Consider the following 21,350-nt stretch of genomic DNA (forward strand, 5'->3'; position numbering starts at 1 on the left):
TTTGCGCTCCAAACATTCAACCACCGCCGCCACACGTTTACGTTTACCGCAATCCATCAACCGGCCGGGATCTAAAAACGGGCCTCTTATCTGAGTCAGCCGGCCGGATCCATTCCTTCCAAAACAACGTCAACTGTTCCTTTAGCCATATCCCGTACGCTTGGTCACGGCCCCATTTTCCGATGATGAACGAGAGACTGATGTTGATCGTAATCATAATGATAATGAATATTGTTTTCATTTTCCACTTCACCATCCATCCGTCCGCAAGGTGGCGGCCATTGCCGAGATGCGCAACTGTAGGTAGGGTGGGGAATTTGGGAGTTTCCATCACCATTACGATGCTCACGTGAAAAGGCAAATCATCGTCACCCGGCAGTCCTTCAAAACCGGGGCTGGGGGAGGAGGCACCGGTGCTAGAGATATGTTTCACTTTATTCTACTTTTCCATTAGCTCCGTGTGCGCCATTTTCCTTCTTGCCGGGCGCTTGGGAAAAGGCTGTACCGTGCGGCTGAGAGTGATTTAGAACGCACCGAACTGTGCTCCGCATCCGTACAGACAAAAGTTATAGCCGGCCGTTGGAAGCGCAGCGCTTTTTTTGTTGTTGCCACATCACAACAGCATCGGGGAATGGTTTGTAGTTGTTGCTCATTTTCACGTACCCGCCGAAGGTAAGCTGTTAAAACTGGCACACATAACACTGTGCAGCGCGCGCTGGAAAGTAATCATTTAATAAGGGAGATGAAAGATGTGTTTACCGTTTACGAAGTGTGTGTGTGTCTGTTTGCGGTTTTTCCCGGCGAATAAGAAGGAAAATGAAATAAAACCCCTCCGCCACATTTGGCTCGCGTATGGGACGAAATGAACACGTTCCTGTTCTTTACCTGTGCACACAACACACACACAGCGTTCGACAGCAATTCGATGGCACTCAAACATGTCTGCGGTTCCAATGTTTGGCTATTGCGCATTGTATATACCGACAAACTCTAAAGATCGTAAATTTAATTTAATTAAGAGCTCCCAACTTCTGGCCCCAACTCCAGTTCTTCATCAGTCCGCCACTGTGCGATTACTTTTGGAGAACAGAGAGTACGACGAAAAAAAAACCCGCCGGTGTTAAAATGAGTAATTGTGTTCTTTTCTTTTACGATTATGCTTGCCCGTCCGCTTCTGCAAACATTATACATTCGGGGAAAAAGTTGTACCCTTCTCATTTTTCTCCTTTTTTTTGTTGGTTGTGTGGTGTGATGAAACCGACTATAGGCTTTTCATTTGCTAACGCTTTCACCATCGTTTTCCAGCGCAAAATACAAACGAAAAAAAAAATCGTCAATTTCCAAATGCCGTAGAGTTGTCATGCCTTTTATTTCATTATTTAAAACATCATTTTCCCACCAAACGGCAGCGAGAGTGTAAGAACCAAAAAAAAACAGAAGCGCCCACTACGCAAGATGGTGGAAATCAAGGGTAGTGGGAAATAGGGGTCATGCAGATGAGAAAGGATAATCATAAAAGTAAGCTTATTTGTGTGTTGTTAAACTTTTTTTTTGTTTTGTCGAAAGCATGTCATTCCATTGACACTCTCGGCATCTCTCGACACGCATAACCTCTTAGCGAGTCATTTTTGCAGTTTTATTTATATTTTATAAGCTCTTGGGTTATGTGTTGCAAGCGAAGTGGATGGGGGGGGGGGGGGGGGGGGTGGGGGGGGTGGAAAGGTCGGTGAGCCACCATAAAAGTGCTTCTCAATTCGGGAGGAAAGTGTACTCACGATCCGCAAAACCACCGAACCGCATCACGTACAAATACACCACTTCACAACGCAGCAAAACCATTGAGCGTTTGTAGGCGTTTGATGGGGATAAAGTTCAAATGGCCAGTTGTGATGGACAGCTTCTCGTTTCTTTGGTAGACAAGAGGGTGAACAACAGAGAAGGAGGGAGGAGAGAGAGAGAGTGCGAAGGGAGGCGGAAGGTGTAAAGCGAATAAATAAATTAACGAAAATAAAATACAAGAGGGTCATATCGTTCATAACGCATAAAATCATCGCACTCACCAGGTCGAGAGACCATCATTTCAGAGCGCTATGGAAGGTGACACAATTTTTAGCACCCATCGTTAAGGAAAACTTCTCGGACCATTACACCGGGTAGCCGTTACTTTTGGGCAGCTTCTTTTTTTAATGTTCGTATTATCAAACGTGCGCACTGTTTGGATATTAATTTGTTTTCATATTCACCCCTTTTTTTGGCCATGAAGCACCATTTTCCATTTCCCATTGCATACATGCAGGCGTATTAGGGCTGTTGGCCGTTCGTACGGGCGTAATTGAAACGCAACCCAAATGGACCCATTGGATGCCGCATCATTTCGAAATGAGCAGCTTTACAGCGCTGGGTAAATCGGCTTATAAAAAGCTTTCTAGTTGGAAAAGTGTTTTAGTGCAGCCAGTGAAATGATTTTTCGGAACAACTCAATCAAAACGTGCCGAAACCGGTGTGTAGCGCGTCGTCCGCAATGACTGCAAACTACCGTACATATGCTTGGGGTTTTTGGTTCGTTTGCCAGTTTCTGGGCGCTGCTGGTCATGAAATGACCTGTACCGTTCAGTTGCGGAACACATTCTAAATGCAGTTCTCATCGTGTAGCTGGACGGTGTCCCACACGTTCCGGGATGGACACAGGACCCGTAGTAGAATTGTGGGGTATTTTAATTTTGTCTCGAAACATGTTCAGCAGCAAAGTCTCGCACTAGGGAATGGGGGAGATACGCCTGCAGTCAGGGCTGCTGCCGTATGTTTGGTAGGCACACGCTACACTTACGCCCATCCCCGTAGGCTTCAATTAATTTCGTTACATTCAATTAAAGTTGAAAATTTAATTGCACAAATCGCCTACCGATATAATACCGTTTATTAGATGCACACCCGGGAGCACATTCATGGTTGCTGAAGGTTGTCGGTTCGGCGACGTGCCTACAACGTACGGGTAGACAGTTGTGAAATAGCCACCGCATCTAGTCAGGCAGCACTGCGAGTTCGCATCTGACTTCCGGACGGTTGTACGCTTGCTGTGTTGGCAGTACGGTTTTGAAGTTGAAGGTTTGACTTCACAAGCGGTTCAGCACATGTACACCGTCAACGTCTCCCGGGTTTTCCCGATCCCGAGTTCCATAACCCCACTCCTGTACGGTTCACGTACGAAGAGGAGTTCTTCAAACCTCGCAAAATGCAACCCGATGATACAACAATGTTCCAGCCCTCTATACCTTTCCCTATTGCTGTTGGATTTATTTTGACAACACTCCAAAGCAGAGCGAACGCATCTCCGGAAAGGAAGGACAGAACATGGTCATGCCTGCCTATTGCATGTAGTCTGTCTCACCCGAGAACTCGAAGGTAACCTCCAGAGACTGCTGTATTCTACCATCAGTTCCAATACATATGATACCGGTTCCGAAACCGGTTCGCTCCGGCTCCTTCCGAGATGTTTAGAGCTGAGCTGCAACATGTCGTGCTGTTTGCTTGTTGTGCTTTTTAACAAGCTTACGATCGGTACACGAACGAACACATATTAATATTGTCACAACACTCGGTGTAGAAATCAGTCACCGTAATACTCGACAGGTAGCTACAAATATTTCATTACATTGAATGTCTTACTTACATCTGGGGAAAAAATAGTATTGAACAGTGCGGTTTTTAAGTCTTACAGTTATCAGCATTACGGTAGTATAGCTTTAGGCGTATATTTTTACTGAACAAACAAACTCATTTACAGCCTAAACCTATGCAATTTGCAATACAATTTGGTTTATTGTTGACTTTTCCATCGTTTTCTTCATTTCGTTTATTCCGGTTTTCTCTCTCTCTATTTTACAGGGTCGTTGCAATCGTGAGAAACCACCGTGTAAATACTTTCACCCTCCACAGCACCTGAAGGATCAGTTGCTGATCAACGGAAGAAACCATCTCGCCTTGAAGAACGCCCTGATGCAACAGATGGGAATTTCACCCGGTCAGCCGGTTCTCCCCGGCCAAGTGCCAGCAGTGGTAAGTTCCCCACCCAACCCACCTCTCTCTCTATCTCCTACCTATCGTTCTACGATTACAGTCGTCAACATATGCCCGTTTTAAAGGATACCTTTCCAGTATCCAGCAACTAACGTCCCACGGAACAAACGACTGTAATCATTAACTCTGATGTCTTAGATATTTTTTTCTTTGTTGAAAGAAGGTAGCAGATATGTTTACGTCTTGAACAGCTCAAAATCTCCCGATCATGTGTTCTGGCGTGTATAACGGTTAAGGAATAAAAACACTCCACGTTGTCCACTGAACGTCATCGATCGAGTTCCTTGTCGGAACAAAACATTGTCCCATGTCCGCGATCGGTTGTCATTAGTTGTTTTGTATTTGTTTTTTGTTCGTCTACGAAACATTGCCACCTTATCTAATATCTGCATCATTGAGCTCATCCGTTTCTTAACAGCTCATTCATCTTTGTGAAAGTTATTTCTGTTTGTATTACTGTCATTTTACTTAATCATTCATTGGCGACACCCCTTCAACCCTCTCCTTCTTCATCAACTCACCCAGGCTGTCATTACACTTTATGTTGCGCGCTTACCATGCCTCTCCACATCCAATCTCGCTCGCTCGCTCGTTATGATTTTGTGAAAAAAGGTGCGCCCGTGCGGGTTTCCACCAAACACCACACGACTACAAGAGCTGCAGCAGTGAGCAATAGCAGCAGATCCAAGCAGATCGACAACCCTCAAATGCGCCCTTGTAACCTACTCCCGTACAAGGAACAAACTCCACAATGCCTGCATGCGATGGGTGTGAATCTGTGTGAGTGCGTGCTGTATGTTTGTCGTTGGAGAAAAAAGTGTTCGCGAGCTGCTAGCAAAAACTAATGCCTCCAAATTGTGCTGCTACACAGAAGCAGCATTCATTTACGATTTTCGTGTGTTAAAGCATTTTACGGAAAACTAATAATTTGTAGCTGTCGGCAACTCTAACGCAACAGACTCACAAACAGCATATTACAGACCGGCGGAATCAGAACAGCAAAGCAAGTAAAAGAAACAAAAAATACCAAACGCCAAACAAGCTGCATCCTGTTTTTGGTTTTCCATTTACTTTTTCCTTAGCATCTTAGCAAAACTACTCAAATCAAAACAATCCTTCCTACCTGATTTCTTCCGTTGCTTCATAATCTCATTACTCGTCGCATTCGTGGCAAAACTTCACTGTGCTCTCCAATTGACCTCAGCAGTGTAACCGTGTCGTGTGAAAGCTTCAGACTTTTAATTGCTATCAACTCATCCTTCAGCTGGTCTAATCGAAATTCGAAATTTTTCACTTCTACTAAGAACCATCCGATGAGGTGGTGGAACAGACTCTCTACTGCAAGCAGCAATTAGTGACAGAACGCCAGTAACGAGCACGTAGTACCTGCGGAGTGTCCTTCAGAAATAAAGTCCCTACATAAGCAAATGAAGTGCCGTCCAATGCGCTAGAGAAAGTCGCCAAGGCGAAGCCGAAGTAAAAAAAAACGGTACACTTCAGGCTGTAACTGGTACAACGAAACATACTCCAAACCAGCGCCCGTTTACATCACACCTCATTGTTTGCTCAGTGTTGACTGATGAGTGGAAGAGTGCTCAAATTAAGCACGAAACCGTCAAGTGCTGTTAGCAAAACTGCAAACTCCATCCCCATCGTTGTGCACACCTTCAAAGCTGCTATCCCTTCCCAGTTTAACGTTAGCCCATCGTTAACTCAACCTTGTTCTGTTGTAATTTTTAAGGTATAGAGAGACACGTTACACTCTCGCCAACCAAAACATGGACGCTATTTTAGTGCAGCTGATAATCGATCAGACGATACGGGTGTACTAAGCAATCGCGAAGGATCAATTGCCTGAAACACGTCAACCCATCCGTGATATATTTCCCGAACGTATGATCGGTAAGCGTGCCGTCCGACTCCATCGTCTGATGGACATCGGTGGCGATGTTCCTTCCTCAATCGCTACTCGCCGCTTTACCGGGCAATGATATGGCACCGTATCGCTTGTTATGACCTCCATACCTGTAGTGAAAATCCTGGGAATGGGGTATGCCACTCGCAACACCACGCAAACAGGTAGCAAGCTGCGTTAGTTCAGGCAGATGTTCATCTTCTGGAAGTGCTTTCGCTTGGGCTAGGTGTCTTCAATCGGGCAAAGGGCTAGTGTAGTTACCAGCCACAGGAACATAGGATTAAAACTTATTAACTGTTGCTGCTTCTGCTAAGCAACCTTGTCAGGGTATCTTCACATACTATTGCAACTGAATGGCAGTTCCACCATAACGTCTTGCTACCTCTTCAGCTGTTCTGCACGGTTCTGCCTACTGGGAGAGCTTGCCTCAGTTTCTTCTTTGCATTTATCAGCTTAGTTTCCGTATCTGTTACTTCAGACCAAAGTTTCCTCCAAGCACGATCATCTAAGCATTATGACTGAAACAATGTCACACACGCAGTATCTTCAAAGCAATCTTTCGCTCAGGAAAGTTCCTCGTTTTTATTATATACCTAATTCAAAAGAATAATACACATCATAGCGTTGCTTTTTAGCTGCCAAACAACGATGTTTTCCGTTCCTCTTTCGTACGACTGTACTCTTTCTGTGCCGCAAGTTACATACATTCAGGCGTGTTTGTGAGCCATTCGCCTGAACGATGCAATTCGCGTTACAAAAATCCTTTACAGTCAAATTCCAACTCAAATTAGAACCAACGATTGTGGTCTTGTGGATGGCTTGTTTGTGATTTATAATTTCCAACATTTCTATTTTACTGGATATGTTCCAACTTATCCATAGGAACAATGACATTCAAGAAATTTCAGTAACAAAACTAAAAACAACTAACCCAACTAACAGCTCCGGTGTATATTTGGACGTCTCCCATAACAACCCGATGGAAGATCACCGTTACCTCTGACTCTTCGTTCATTTTACTATCTCTCCCTTTCTCTCTTTTTCTCTCTCTCTCTATCTATCTCTCCTATCTGCTCTATTTCTCGTGCTCTCGTGCATTTTTCGAACGTCAGAATGGCGCAACGGTTGCAACGACGGTGGCCACGGCCGTCCCTCCAGCGGCTGCTGCTGCCCTCGGCTTCACACTAGCCTGGGGCACAGCACCGCCACCACCGTACACCACATACGTCGTAAGCCACAGTCCCAGTGCGGTCGTCACCCATCACAATGGTAATGCACCGCCACCGACGAACGGGGTGACGCACTGTAACGGCACTAGCGGCATCGGTAGCACCAACACCACCACTAACAGCAACGGTACCAGCACCGTCAACGGCCACAGTCACAGTGCCCCCGGCAACAATAACAACAGTAACCACTGCAACAGCAACAGCAACAACAATAACAACAATACTACCACCACCTGCAAAGTAATTACTCACACCGTAATGTCGGTGACCTATCTGACCATTCTTTTTGCTCCACCACCATCCCCCATTATGCAATAATTAATACCTCCTACGCCCCTTCTCTCTTTCTCTCTCTCTTGCTCTCTCACACACCCTCTCTCTCTCTCTCTCTCTCTCTGCCTAATTCTCCGTATCTTGATCTCTGGTATAGAAGAAAACCGCCAGCAGATCACCACCATTTCCAACGCATTTTCTCTAGAATATGTTTCTTTTTATCTACGTTTTTTGCTGCCTTTAACATTACTTAACACTAATTAACCACTGCTAACATATTTATACGTCTATTGTTCACCGTACGGACGCATTTCTTAAACATAATACTACTTCTTATCGCTATGTATCTGTATCGGATGTGTGTAGAACGGGTTTGTTGATACGAATTCAGTTCAGTTCTCGTTACTTTCATCATCTCGTTTACTCTTTACTGAAACAATATAGCGTAACATTTTCCTCTCTTTGGAACATGTTTTTTTTATTCTCCTCATTTCTAATGTTTGTTTCGAATGATTTAATCATTTACAATATTATCATTAGATTAGAGAAAGTTTACAGACAATTTTCATGTTCAAGCTTAAGTTTTCACATGTTTTGTTGGAAATGTTTTTGTACCTTTTGATTTTCATAGTTCAGTCTGACAGCTCTATATTTTCTGAAAAACTTATAGCTTTCTTTGTTATTGTTTAATTATCAATATTTCTATCTCTACAATCTCAACTGTTATCGAGCTGAACAAGTTCACCGTTTTCGTAAATGAGTTGCATGGAAAACAAAAGATTTGCTTAAAACACAACCAACCGTAATGGTGGTGGAAGAGTTTAGTTAAAAGCTTGCGAGGTCCATCGTGTGTGACCATATTTTCCGCCGTGTGTATCCGTGTGCTCTGTATTGCGTGCTTAGAGAGTGATTCACTAGGTTAAGAGTGTCTCCCTGTGTGCTTTCGTTGTTTAGTGATTACAGAACAAACAAACAAAAAAAACAGAGAAACTACCTTACTGCATGCTTCCATTTAGATTCAACAGATGGGAATGGGTACCAAGAACTGTCTGCTTCCATCATTCTCTAACCTTCTGTCCCTCTTATGCGCTTTCTGGATCACGACTGCGACTGCTCAATCCGTTGTTTAACTTAGAGCTTAGTTCGTTCAGCCCCAGAACGTAAATCCATAACAAAACCAAAACCAAAAAAAAATACCTAGCCGATGCTCAAGGCTTTTCTTCAACTGCTGCTTGTGGGTGCTGCTTGTGATACTGCTGCTGCTGCTACTACTACTGCTGCTGCCGCTGCTGCTCTTCGTACACGGGTCGAACACCCGTTTGTTTTAGTGTATTTCTGTGTGCGTGTGTGTGCGTGTTTTGTCGCTATTCATGTTTTATAGACGAGGGAGTGTCGGAGCAACAGAGCGGGCGGGCGGCCAAAATCCGACATTCCAATCATCATTTACCCACCACAACCATCACTCGTTAGCCATTTCACGCCATCTTTCAGTTTAGAATCATTTTCATACCTAACACTGGTTCAGTTGTTTTCAGTTGCAGATTATCTTTTTATCTCTAGATCAGTTAGTCTCTGTTGCGATGGGGCCGCTAAAATAGTCGGCTTCGATGTGTGCTGTGGTGTAGCCCCTCAGGCGTTGCGTGTGTATGAGGTGCATGAGCCTAGTTAATTGAGTTGCTATCATGGTGTTCTTAGTGTTCTATAGAAGAGATGTTACAATTTAAAGGATTTCTGTTTTTTCAAATGAGTTTTTGCTGTTTGCTTACAGATGTGAAAAAAAATGTTTCATGTGTTCAGTATCAACCTTTGAAGTGTTTTCCTAATTATGTAGATATTCTTTTATTTTATATTCAAAATTTAAATTTTCACAGTTAGTTTGATTTGCTTAATAATAAATATTTGACATAAGTAATGTACGAACCATGTTCAGTGTCAAAAGCGTTTATTGTAACGGTTCAGTCAAAAAAGTGCGCTAGCGCCATCTGCAGGCAAAACGCAGAAACCCACCAGAAAAATCCTGTATACTATTGAAATTATTTCCCCTATTTACCCACCCTTTCTCTCTATCTCTCTCTCTCTCTCTCTGTCAATGTCGCAATACACACACAAGCGCTCGTACACCCACATGCACTCGTGTTGCCGCTCTTTCGTCCCTTCTCCTGTCCTCTTCCTTTACAAAGAACATTCCCTTTATTACCATGGCATAGAAAAGCGCTTAAAACGGCTGAATCGCATTTGATGTTCCTTTCTTCCTGAACTGTTCCCCAACAAGCGTAATGGTGGAAATCGTTGATTTGCCATCCATTGAAAAAACAATAAAAGAAAAACTGTAAAACCAACCCACCATCAAACGGTGGGCGGTTTTCCTGCTCACTAAAATCGCTTTAATTCGTTTTCTTTTCTTTCTCTTTCTCTCCTCCCCGTTTTCTTCCCTTCGGCTCCCCCTCGTTCCTGTGTTTAATGATGAATATGAAAAACAAAAACTTCAACCCTCAACTGACACAGGCAACCAATCCCTACCTGGCTAGTATGCCAGCGAGCACGTACAGTCCATACTTTCAACCCGGTCACCTGGTACCGACCCTGCTCGGTCCCGTCTCCGACCCGTCCAGCGTATCCCAGCTGGGTCCGGTAGTGCAGCAGGCCGTCGTCTCGACGCAACAGAAAATTCCACGCTCTGACAGGCTCGAGGTAAGTGTTCCCGGTGTTCCACTGGTCAAATCTTGTTAAACGTACCTCCCCCATTTAGATACGGGATGGAGACGGCCTTCCCTAAGAAGGTTCGCCTACCATTTCCATCCTTACGTCCTATAAAATGATGAAACCAAATCTTTCCCCCTTCCTTCCTTTCCGAACCAAAAATTTCCCTGCTTCCGGCCATGTCTCACCCCTCTATATATAGTGTTTTTGAATGTGAACAAAACCCACTTACCGCCTCCACTGTACTCCGTTAGTTTGCCTAACTGTTCTCATCAGCCCGACAATCCGGGAGCCTCTTAGCTATAAGATCTAGTGCATCCCTACGATCCCGTTTCCCAAACAAAAAAAATCAAAATAAACCTCTTGTCGTATAGATGATTGATACATAATTATTACCCACTGGTAACCGTTACTCTTACTGCACCCACTCTAAATTACTTTACAACTGTTTTTATACGTTTTTTTTCTCGTTAATTATTGCCTTCGTTACTTAAATGTGTACATTTTATGCGTCAATAGTATGTACATTAAGCACTCCAAATTACAAGCAAAAATTAAACCGAACCAAATTCTAAACGATGGTTTCATTTTTCGCAATCGCTTTAGTAATAAAATATAAAAGATCAGTTTGATAGTTTGATTACAAAAACAAATTTAATCGATTTGTTGCTTTTGCGAACATAAAAAACTGAAACAATACGTTCAAAGTATCAATTTATAGAAACAGTCTGTATTTGTATACATAATTGTACAGTAAGTTTTGTGTTTTGTGCTTTTTTGTTGTGAATTCAATTTAAAACTCACATTATCTAACTGCTGTATTACCATGATGAATTAAGTTGTTGTGTGATTCATAAATAATTTCACCAACGGTCGTTGAATCTTTTTTTTTTATTCAAACTACTTGCTGTAAATAACGTGTTTAACTTTTTTATATAAACAAAATGTTTCTCTTTTATTTTTATTAGTTGTTTGGTACAATTCATTATTGTGTGTAATATACCACGTACAAGGTTTTTTTTTTATTTCACAATTTTCTTTTTATTTTCTTTTGTACGGATTATACGATATGCAATACACACTTTATAAATATTAACTCTTTTTTAATATCAATATATCAATCAAATCAATGTCTTGTCTTGCTGCATCTTTCCTCTCTACGCTTCTGCGCACGGTTGTAAAAGTTTCTTTTACTTCTCAAAAAAAAACAACATAATCAATAGAATCAAAAACATTTGTACCGATAAAACAAAAACAATAAAGGCCGGCAGGAAGAATTAATACTATTATTAGATAAATAAAAAATAAAGTTAAAGAAACAAACTAGATGATACGATACGCGTGCTCAAGTTATCATGCCAATATTAGAACGGAAGTGTACCGGCAAAGATGAACGAAACTTCAAACGTTTAAGCACTACAAGCGAATAGTTTCCCGAAATAGACCAAAAACCTCAGCTAAATACAAACCGAACACATTTAAACGACATCATTCAAACAGTGAAAGCACTCAATGAAGTTGCAAAATTTGCCCAAAAGTCACACCCGTCAAACGAAACCAACATACCTTTTGCAGATCTATAAAACAACACACACAAACAGCCTCTGTTCCCTGTGCTGGCTGGCAAACGTACAAAAAGCTGGGGCACACAAAAGAACTGCGCTGGCCCATTAGTGAAATGGACCGAACGTACGGTTCGAAACATAATCTGATTTTCATTTCGCATACAAATAAACATGTGACAAATGTGTGCCAGCGCGTGTGTGACAAATCGACGCCGGCAAGCGTGAAAAAGCTCCCATATAATTGTGTCTGTGAGTGAGCCTGGCCTGCATGTCGGATGCAGGCGGTGAAACCCCGCGCGTCGCCCCGATGATGGCGGAACGAACGAGGAACATTTGTTTGGCTAGTCAACCGTGAAATGTGCAGCGACGGCTCGTTCTGACCTACAATCGATTGGTGGACACCGGCTCGTATGCAATAAGAGCAGCATATGCCAAGTCAGCATACGGGTGATGTCCTGTGCTGTTTGCAAGGGGTGTGATTGAGGGTTCACTGCAACAAAAGCACTGTTTATGTACTGTTGCAATGGTCGGTTTAAATTACGAAAAGTGATACCGAACTGTGAAGAAATTTTGCGCTAACAAATTTGAACAAAATTAAAGAAGTACCAGGCGTCTCCATCGCATAATTCCAAATTTTATTTTATTGAATTTTATTTTCAAGATGGATTTATTTTTTATTCTTCAACTGCAATTAAATTGCATTTTATCTTAATATTTTTCGAGATGTATCGAATGTTAAACGAACGAATGTTTGGAATAGCTAGTTATGAGAAAATTTCCAAAAGTACCAGGCGTCTCCATCCTAGTGGCTTTATCCAACTAAATTAATAGCATATCTCTTTTGAGTCATCCTAGTGGCTTTATCCAACTAAATTAATAGCATATCTCTTTTGAGTCATATTGTCTTTAAACTTATTTTTTTCCTTCTTGCTAAGAAGATTTGATTCCAAGTTATGAGCTTTGATTGCCGAGTAATCAAACGTGACACCAGAAACTGCTTTTATCTGGCTGTTAATTAATTATTAAGTACCGCATCGATAAATCAACATTAAGCAAAGTTCATCATATGCCAACCGCATCAACGGGCAGACCGTAGGCTAGTGTGAAAAACTAACTGCAAGCTGTGGCCAGTCTACTGTGGTAGACCGGCTTGCGGTTTATGAGAGTTTGCTGCAACGCCACTAGTCAGCAGTTCACCGGTCCAATTTTAATGGATTATAAATAACTTCACCATTCACTGATTGAATGCCAATAAATCAACACGCGAGACTATGCAAACCCGTTTGAAGTTAGTTCATCAGTTTGCTCGGTGGGGTAAGGTAATGACAAAAGTTTCCCGATGCAAACAGTACCATTGCGCTTCCGTTCGATATTTGCTTACAATCTATAGAATATAGCGAATAATTAGCTAGAAAGCCTAGCCTGTTAGACGGTGTAAACCACGTGCGTTAATATGCTTACCACTTAGAATAGAAAAAAAAATCTCAACCAGTGTTCTAATGAAATCAATTAGAAAAAAAAACTTCAAGCGAAAAATTCGTCACCGACGGGACGAACCCCAGCCACGGAACCAATCCAGAATCCAAAGTATTAACGATAAATGCCATGTTTCGCTTGCGATATGATCCGTTTCCATTTTGCTGTTGTTACGTTTACTTTATATATTCATATATGTATTTGTGATAGAGAATACTCACACCAGTAATAGCGCGGAATTAGAATAGTGATTCTTACCAATGTGTTCAGTGTTTCTTACCTACTGTTGCTGTACAGATCCGTTCAAAGCTGTAAGAAAATCAAATGGCAATATGTAACGCAGAGCTAACACACATCGAATCAAATGAAAAACAAAAGTCAACTTGGAATGTGTTGAATGGCGTCTCATATTTAAAAAATCCGTTTTCTCTATTCTCTACTTCTTTTACACTAGTGAATGCACTTCCGTTTTCGTTAGAGTATGAACCTAGATTTATAGATATCTCTAGCTTTAGAATCACTTTCTGGCTCTTGTTTCTTGCATCTGTCATTATTTATCGATTCAAGTCATGTTCATTCTTTTCTAGCATTTCCTAGGTTTTAGTTAAACGAACTGATTAGTTTTTTTTATTGTCTTTCGTTTTGTTCTTTGTGTAAAATAAAATAGCTACCATTAGTTGACTCACCAAGAGCAGAACATATTGTGCGTACTAATAAGGATGTAAAATCCTTAGTCAAAAAGTTAAACAAATTACCGTTCTTTTAGTGCAGCATTCGTAACACATGAAGTATGACTTCCATCCTACCTACCGTATACGTGTCATTCGAGGTGTCATTTCTCTGGCCGCCTCTGGTCGCCATTGAATCAACTATTTCTGCACACACAAAAAACACAACCCCCCTTTTACGTCCTCCCCGTACACCGACTTCTTCCTCCTATCACTCTTCTGTAAGCATTCCCACTATCTTACCTTTCTTTACCCTCTATCTCTAGATACCCTGTATTTCTGTTTTCTTTCTTTCTATATCACTCTATATCTGTCACATTTTCGACATCGTTCGATTACATGCCCTTCGTCTCATCGTGCGTCACGCAAAAACTCGCCCTTTCCGTACGATTCGTTGTCCATTTGCAAGCGTTTGTGTGTGTTGTGCTCGTGTCTATGTACGTGTATTTCATTCGTTCACACTTTCATACACACACACATACACGCACACGGAAACAAATGCTTACAAAAAATTAACAGCAAATCGTTCGATTTCCTATTCTTCAGCGACCTCCCTGTATGTTTTCTTCCATATACAACTCTGGCTGTATACATTCGAGCCAAGGTGTGAAAAAGAGGGAAGAAGCAACCCTTGCACACCAATCCCTGCGCGTTCACGACTACAGTACTACCCCTTTTCGTCGTCCTTCTCACTTGTGTCAGCTACGGTCTATTTTTTCCTTCTGTATGATCACATTCATTAATTGCGTTGTGATTTCTATTGTAACTCTTCCATTTGAAATTGAAGAGCTTCTGCACATCTTCGCGTCTTTCTGCGCGGTCAAAGAATCCTGCAACGGACAGTTGTTTTTTTTACTTAAATACATACAGGCTTGCAAGTTATACACATGTTACGGTATAGTTTACGTAAAGCATACCAAATCTTTTATGGTTTTATTTCCTTTTTTTTATGAGCCGTGCGTAACGATCAAAGGTCATGTATATTTTCGATCAATATGTGGTCATGAAAAACAAATGGATAAATCGGGCCATAATAAATAATCATTTGTTATGCATAACCAATTTGTTGTGAGAATAGCATAATTTTAGGCGCCTCTTCATATGTACTCCTTAAGCGCCTCGTTATTAAAAAAGCTGAAATCCAATAATTGATCGATTTAAACATGACCCTTTTTCAGTGCTTGATAAGTTCTCTTCCACTGCAAAACCAGTCATCCTTCTTATTATTTGCTCCACAGTTACAATCATTTTAACAAACCAAAACAAATCAAATTAACCGACACCGGTTTGTTTTTGTTACTCGATACGCCACACATCAGCAGTATTGTTTTACCGCAAAACAGCTCGTTCTCTTGTTCTCCACACTTTTTTTTGTTTTTTGGACAGTTTTTTTTTCTGTACGAGTTTATTTTCCAATGCTCGATGCCCACCTTATGATTCGCTTCGAAGCAACACCTTCAAACGTTTACGCTACCGCTCGCATATAAGAGATCGATGTGCATTTATAGTTTTGTATATTTCTTTGTTTACTAATTTCTTGACACTGCGCTAGCTTGTTTGACACTTATGATTTTTATAACTAAAATCAAAACTCTTGAACGTTTGCCGCATCTCTTCAACGAGCGCGGGAAAATGTCTGCCAGTTGTATGTGTAATGATATTACACCTCTGGCCAAGAGTGTTATTCTGTTCCATTTTTCCCTTTTTGACGTTTTGTTTGCTAACAATTTGCTGCTACTATTACAACTACTGCTGCTGCTGCTACTGCTATCCTGCTCGCCCTGTTTGCGTTTGTGCCTTACGCTGTTTCTTTGTATTTTTTTGGAATTCTGTTTGTTATTCTGCTATACTGCATTTTAACAGCATTCAGTAAACAGCAAAGCAATTATACGGCATTATGATTAAACAATTTTACTTATGCTCCCACCTACTACCACATACTTACCACAACACACTTGGTTTGATCTGTTGTTTTGTTTACCAATTTTGCGTTGTTCTGTTTTGCATTGCCAACGGTTTGTTTTTATTTTTAAAAAATCGTTCTGTGAACAATGAAAATAACGTTAAACTAAGTTTTCCACTTAAGTTATCCCCCCCACCATTTTGCAAAACAGCAAAATACTAAACAGCATTTAAGCAAACTGCTCCAACTACTACAAATTAAACCTCCTCCCCTCTTACTACCACCCTATGTATTCCAATGATTAATTAAAAAACAAAAAAAAAACAAAACATACAATCAAACCTCTCCAATTACTATTAAACAACCAATACCAACCCAACAATATGTGAAGACAAACATCAATTAGCCGATAATGTCTTTAGGTATGTCGCGAATTCATGCGCGGTGCCTGCAAGCGAGCTGAGTCCGAATGCCGTTTTGCTCATCCGCAGGAGAGCGTTACAACACACGAAGACGGTTCCGTCACGGTGTGCATGGATGCCGTGAAGGGTAGATGCGCTCGTGAACCTTGTCGCTACTTCCATCCTCCCTTGCACCTGCAGGCTCAAATAAAAGCAGCGCAGTCACGCGCAACCGCGGTATGGCTATTTAATCCAACAAACAAACAAAAAAAAAGAAAATACTTCTGATTTGTTCATTAGTTTTCTTTTTTTCCTTTGTTTTTGGTTTTCTTTCATCATGTGTGTTTGTGTTTCAGTTCTAGCATTTCTGTTTTCTGTGTTTTATCTTTTTTCTGTTTCGCATTATTTTCTTCTTCTTCCTCATGCTCATGATTTATTGTTTTCATCTTTACTGTTTTTATAGTGTTATGATTGTGTTATAGTTTGTCAAAAGCTTTTCAAAATCATTTTAGTTTCACCCGTTCTGTGCTTTCGTTTATTCGTTTAGTTTTCTTTTTTTTTGGGTAATGACCCCTTTTCTTATCAAGCTGGCTTATTATCTACCAACCAATGATTTTTTTTCGATTCACATCTTTGATACGATTTTTTGTGTATCTTTTATAATTTTTTTTTCGCTATCGTACCATCACCTTGACTAAATATATTTTTTTATTATTGTTTCATGACGCCCTTCTGTGTTTCGTTCTCTCAATGTGTTTTTTTTGTTTCTATCTCAATAAAATCCATCTTTCTATCCTATCTATCTATCATTCTTTCTGTCTCACTATCTCTCTATCTATCTTCTCTTTGTAAAGATGTATACCTCTACCTATCTCTACATTGTTTGTGTGTTTCTTTTTTCTGCTCTTTCTCCTCTCTCACAAAAATACCCTCCCCGTTTTTCCAGAGTGACACCAACTGCAACTACTATCACTACTAAAAAAAAGAAAACGAAAAAACATACCGTTTACACCACAACACATTCTAGCTCGATCAAAACCAACGTTACCCATTGCATTGTTGCTGTTTTTTTACGATATCCTTTCCGGAATAGTTTCGGGCACCGAACGTAGATTAGACATACTAGTACACGAGGGCCTCATTCAGAACACACAACAACACACCAACACGTGCACACGAACACATTCAATCACCTCTAGGTAGAAGAAGTCCTTCTGCAACCAGAAGAAATGGCCTTCAGGAACTAAAATACAATACCGTAGCGTCAACATGAGACTCCATACAGCAGTACCGTGTCAGTAGCCGTGACACAGTGTTTAAAGTTTCAATCTTTATAATAACAGTAGAATAGAATCCCTCTCGTTTTGCCCCCCGTAGTGTTTGTACTAGAGTAGACGTATCCGATGAGAAAGAAAGCAGAGGTGTACCAAACAATGACAAACGAAGCATCCAAAAGTACATAATCCATAATAATTATCGCTCCTATGTTTAAGGCTAAATCACACGAAGCAAACATTCCTTTCAATTTCATCTATTGGTTATGTTTACCGCTTAATGGGAAAAGGCCAAGCGCGTTCTTATGTTCCTTAAGCAAGCCGATCACGTTGACGCCATAGCTATTCGCTATGCTAGATGCGCAAAAATCCTGATTCTCCTTTCGTTAAACGCAAACGCTCGGAATGTTTGTTGTGAGCAGCATACTTTATGGAACAAGTATTGTAAATATAGAAATTACACATTTCTTTCTTCTTATTTCGATTTCCTTGCTCGTTCGTTTGGCTGCTAAAATCAGCTCAAAATACGGCAGAACGCCGTATGCCTAATGTCTCTTTAATCGTCCGGCGTTTATTTTTTTTCATCTCTGTGTGCTGCGTCTGCTCTCTTTCTCGCTCGTTATTGTTTTTTTTTCTCTTTTAAGTATATACGACAGTGATTAGTTTTGCATGCTATCTTATGTTTTCTTTAATCATGTTGTCATTACAATATTCACTTAAACGTGATACTGTGCGTGAGCAGACCAGAATCTGTACGAAATAAAAAGAAATCTTCTCAAGGTAACATTTTGGCTTATGCTGCCACACGTTTATGGTTAAGTTCACACACAACCCTCAAAATGATTCACTCGCTATGAGAAAGGAAAATTAGTATAACAAAATTATGTAACGGTCGTATCGATTTCTTAACTTATTATATTACTGCATACCTCATAATGGTGTGCAAACATATTACAAACCCAAATAAGCAATGTTTGTAAATGCACAAAACAAGAAAAAAACGCAGTGTGTGTTTATCAACGGGTAGGCCGGCGCTAGATGAAACAACAACAAAAGACAAAAAAAATCAAATGAAAAATCAAATTATGTATGTAGCATGCTTTTGACGTAAGACAGCATCTATTGGTTTCGAAAACAAAATATGATTTTAGTTCAATTGCTTTCTTCTTCACAAAACAAAAGTAATCGGCGTGGGAAATATTTATTATTGAGTTTCAAAATATATAGGGTTTTATTATTTAAGCTCATATTTTATAATTGTCTATTTGTCTTATTACGTTTCATGTATTCTGTTTCATTTCTATCCAATGTATTACATTTTTCTTTTCTAACGTTTGATTTTGCTTTGTTTTATTATTTTTTGTTTTCTTCTTTCATCTACTACTATCTCTTACTCGTTTTGTGTATATTGTGCACCCTTCTATTACATGTGTTTTTCCTTTTTGTTCACATTTGTTATATCTATATTGTATTTATTTGTATCTCTATGTATTAAGCAGTTATGATCGAAATTATAGAAACATATTTTATTAAAACATTTGCTTGTTATGCTTCTTCTTCTTCTTTTTATTCTTTATCTCAAAAACACCCCCACAACACCCGGACAATGGAAATGGCAAATTAAATTTGAAACGAAAAACAAAACAAAACGTTACATTTACCTGTTTTTTGTACAAAACTGGAACTGCACCCCCACCACCCACTACACTCTGACTCTGTTCTACGGACAACAACAAATACATACAAACACATGCACATGGACTTATGGCCGATCTTATATACATATATAAATAATTGGACATTTATCCGCTTGGCACCTGATACGCTACTGCGGTTGCAATTTGCGGAACGCTCGCTCACACACATACGCCAACTTCACACATACATACACCCACACATACGTACACACACATACCTACTCACAATTAAACGTACGAAACACCACTGCTCAATCGATCTCTCTCTAACCTAACGATCATTAGACTGCACCCGTATCTGCTGCGGCCGCTGTAGCCGCTGCCGCCGCCGCTGCCGCTGCTACCATGGGTCCCCTCCAACCACCACCGCCACCGCCCGGGGCTGTCACTTCGACGAGCCAGCTGTCCATTTCGGGCGGCCAGTCTCCCTTGGAGGTTGGCAAAAAGCGTGCAGCCGATAGTGACATGATACAAATGGTATTGCCATCTTTATTTTTTCTCTTCTCTCTCTCTCATTCCTTAGTTTTGTTTAATTCCTCCTTTTGATTCTCTCGTTGTTTCCTTTTGATTGATTTTGATTTTAAGTTAAAATTTTCCCGTTTTTCCATTGATTTTATTTTGTGTCCCTTCTAATCCTTAAAGTTCGTACTTATCAGTAACCAAAAGTTTAGTTTTTTGTGTTTTATTCTTCCTTTTAATGTTTACCAATTAATATTATTACTTTACTGTGAAAGTGTTTATGTTTTAGTTTACGTTAGTTTAATTGATCCTGTGTTTTACTAAAACTCCCCATTTTTATCTCCGTCCGTTGGCAAATTTCCCTTACCAATCTCGACACTAACAAACTACTACAATACCACCTACACCATGTAACGAATTTAACATTTTTCCATGCGGGCTGCCGACAGTATACTAACACTTTAATATTTTGTTTTTCTTGCTGACATTCATAACAAGCATCATGAGTCGAATCATCTTTACCACAAGCTGAATTAAATTAAAATTAAAATGAGTTTTGTTAATGTAAATGGTACCATTTGATAAGACCATGGACATTGTTCTGATAGTATCTATATTGTTTCTGTTGCGTATTATGTCTCTTCTTGTCTTGCTTACGCTTGCACGATATGATTTATCGGTTGTGGCAACACATTTGTTACGTTTCTTTACTGTCCCCATTTTCTTTTTGTCTACGTTTGGTTCCACTTTTCTTCTTCACCATTTTGTGTGATCATTTGCTAATGGTAGTGTTGTTTGTACATATGATTTTCCGTTGAAGAAGAACGCAAAGACACTAAATTATTGGCATATACGGTACTACCGGTTCGAAAGTTACAACTTCACTGGTACAGATGATTAATTTTTAGAACGCTAGAGCAGTTTTGTTTTCTTTCCAAACTACCGATGCTTGTCAATAAGAAAATGGCTTACATTTGCTTGATATATAATAATAAAAATGCGTAAATGTTTACCTCTTTTAAAAGCAAAAGCCCTATAGGAAACCCGGCCCTGCGTTACTTACAAAGGAAGCAGATGGGGAATGATGTTAACTACAAGGCCTTGGGGGATAAAGTGCAATCGCCGCCAGTATGTCCCTAACCATTTTCTAGCGCTAACCAATGCCTTTGTAAAGCAAATAAATTACAAATAATCTGGCAAATACTTTGAAAGTTTTGTATCTATAGTACAGCAGCTTTCAGGCAGAAAAAATAAAACGTTGATTGAAAATTACAGACTCCTCACCGAATCCCTACCACCCTCCATCGCCTTCGAATGTGCCACGAATGTGTTAATTTTTCAACCAACCTGTCAGCAATGAAGCGTACGATGGAAAGCACCTTAATAACTCGATATTGTCCAGATTAATACTGCCTTAACTTACCCAATCACCGGGGGTTGCCCTTACCCACCCCTTCGTAAGACACCATACTGTCCCTTTTTTGTGAGAAAAAAAATAAGTAAACAATAGCCAACAACCGAGAAGTATTGCCGTCAAAGCGCAAACTGCCCCGCCCCCATACACCCACCCCTTGTTACTAACACTCGTTACCATGTTGAGTTTTTCATATCTTAACATCACCAATTTCGATTTAAGTTATCGTAAATAATGAT

General features: G+C 40.4%; 1 protein-coding gene across 21 annotated transcripts in view; it reads left to right on the forward strand.

Moving 5' to 3' along the window:
• LOC125768057 (protein muscleblind) overlaps positions 1-21,350 on the forward strand; it is a 333,799-nt gene that overhangs the window by 282,369 nt on the left and 30,080 nt on the right. For 15 of the 21 annotated variants that reach the window (XR_007418844.1, XR_007418845.1, XM_049435216.1 and 12 more), the window contains 5 exons: positions 3,886-4,056; positions 7,105-7,461; positions 10,000-10,185; positions 16,289-16,504; positions 19,524-19,715. Coding sequence is in view for 19 of the 21 variants with exons in the window: in XM_049435216.1 (XP_049291173.1) it covers positions 3,886-4,056; positions 7,105-7,461; positions 10,000-10,185; positions 16,289-16,504; positions 19,524-19,715 (1,122 nt within the window). In the remaining 2 variants the exon portion in view is untranslated. Of the gene's footprint in view, positions 1-3,885; positions 4,057-7,104; positions 7,462-9,991; positions 10,186-16,288; positions 16,505-19,523; positions 19,716-21,350 lie in introns of all 21 variants that reach the window. The other 6 variants (XM_049435219.1, XM_049435221.1, XM_049435225.1 and 3 more) reach the window with 4 other exon arrangements.

Source organism: Anopheles funestus, chromosome 3RL (assembly GCF_943734845.2).
Source record: "Anopheles funestus chromosome 3RL, idAnoFuneDA-416_04, whole genome shotgun sequence".
Taxonomy (NCBI): Eukaryota; Metazoa; Arthropoda; class Insecta; order Diptera; family Culicidae; genus Anopheles; species Anopheles funestus.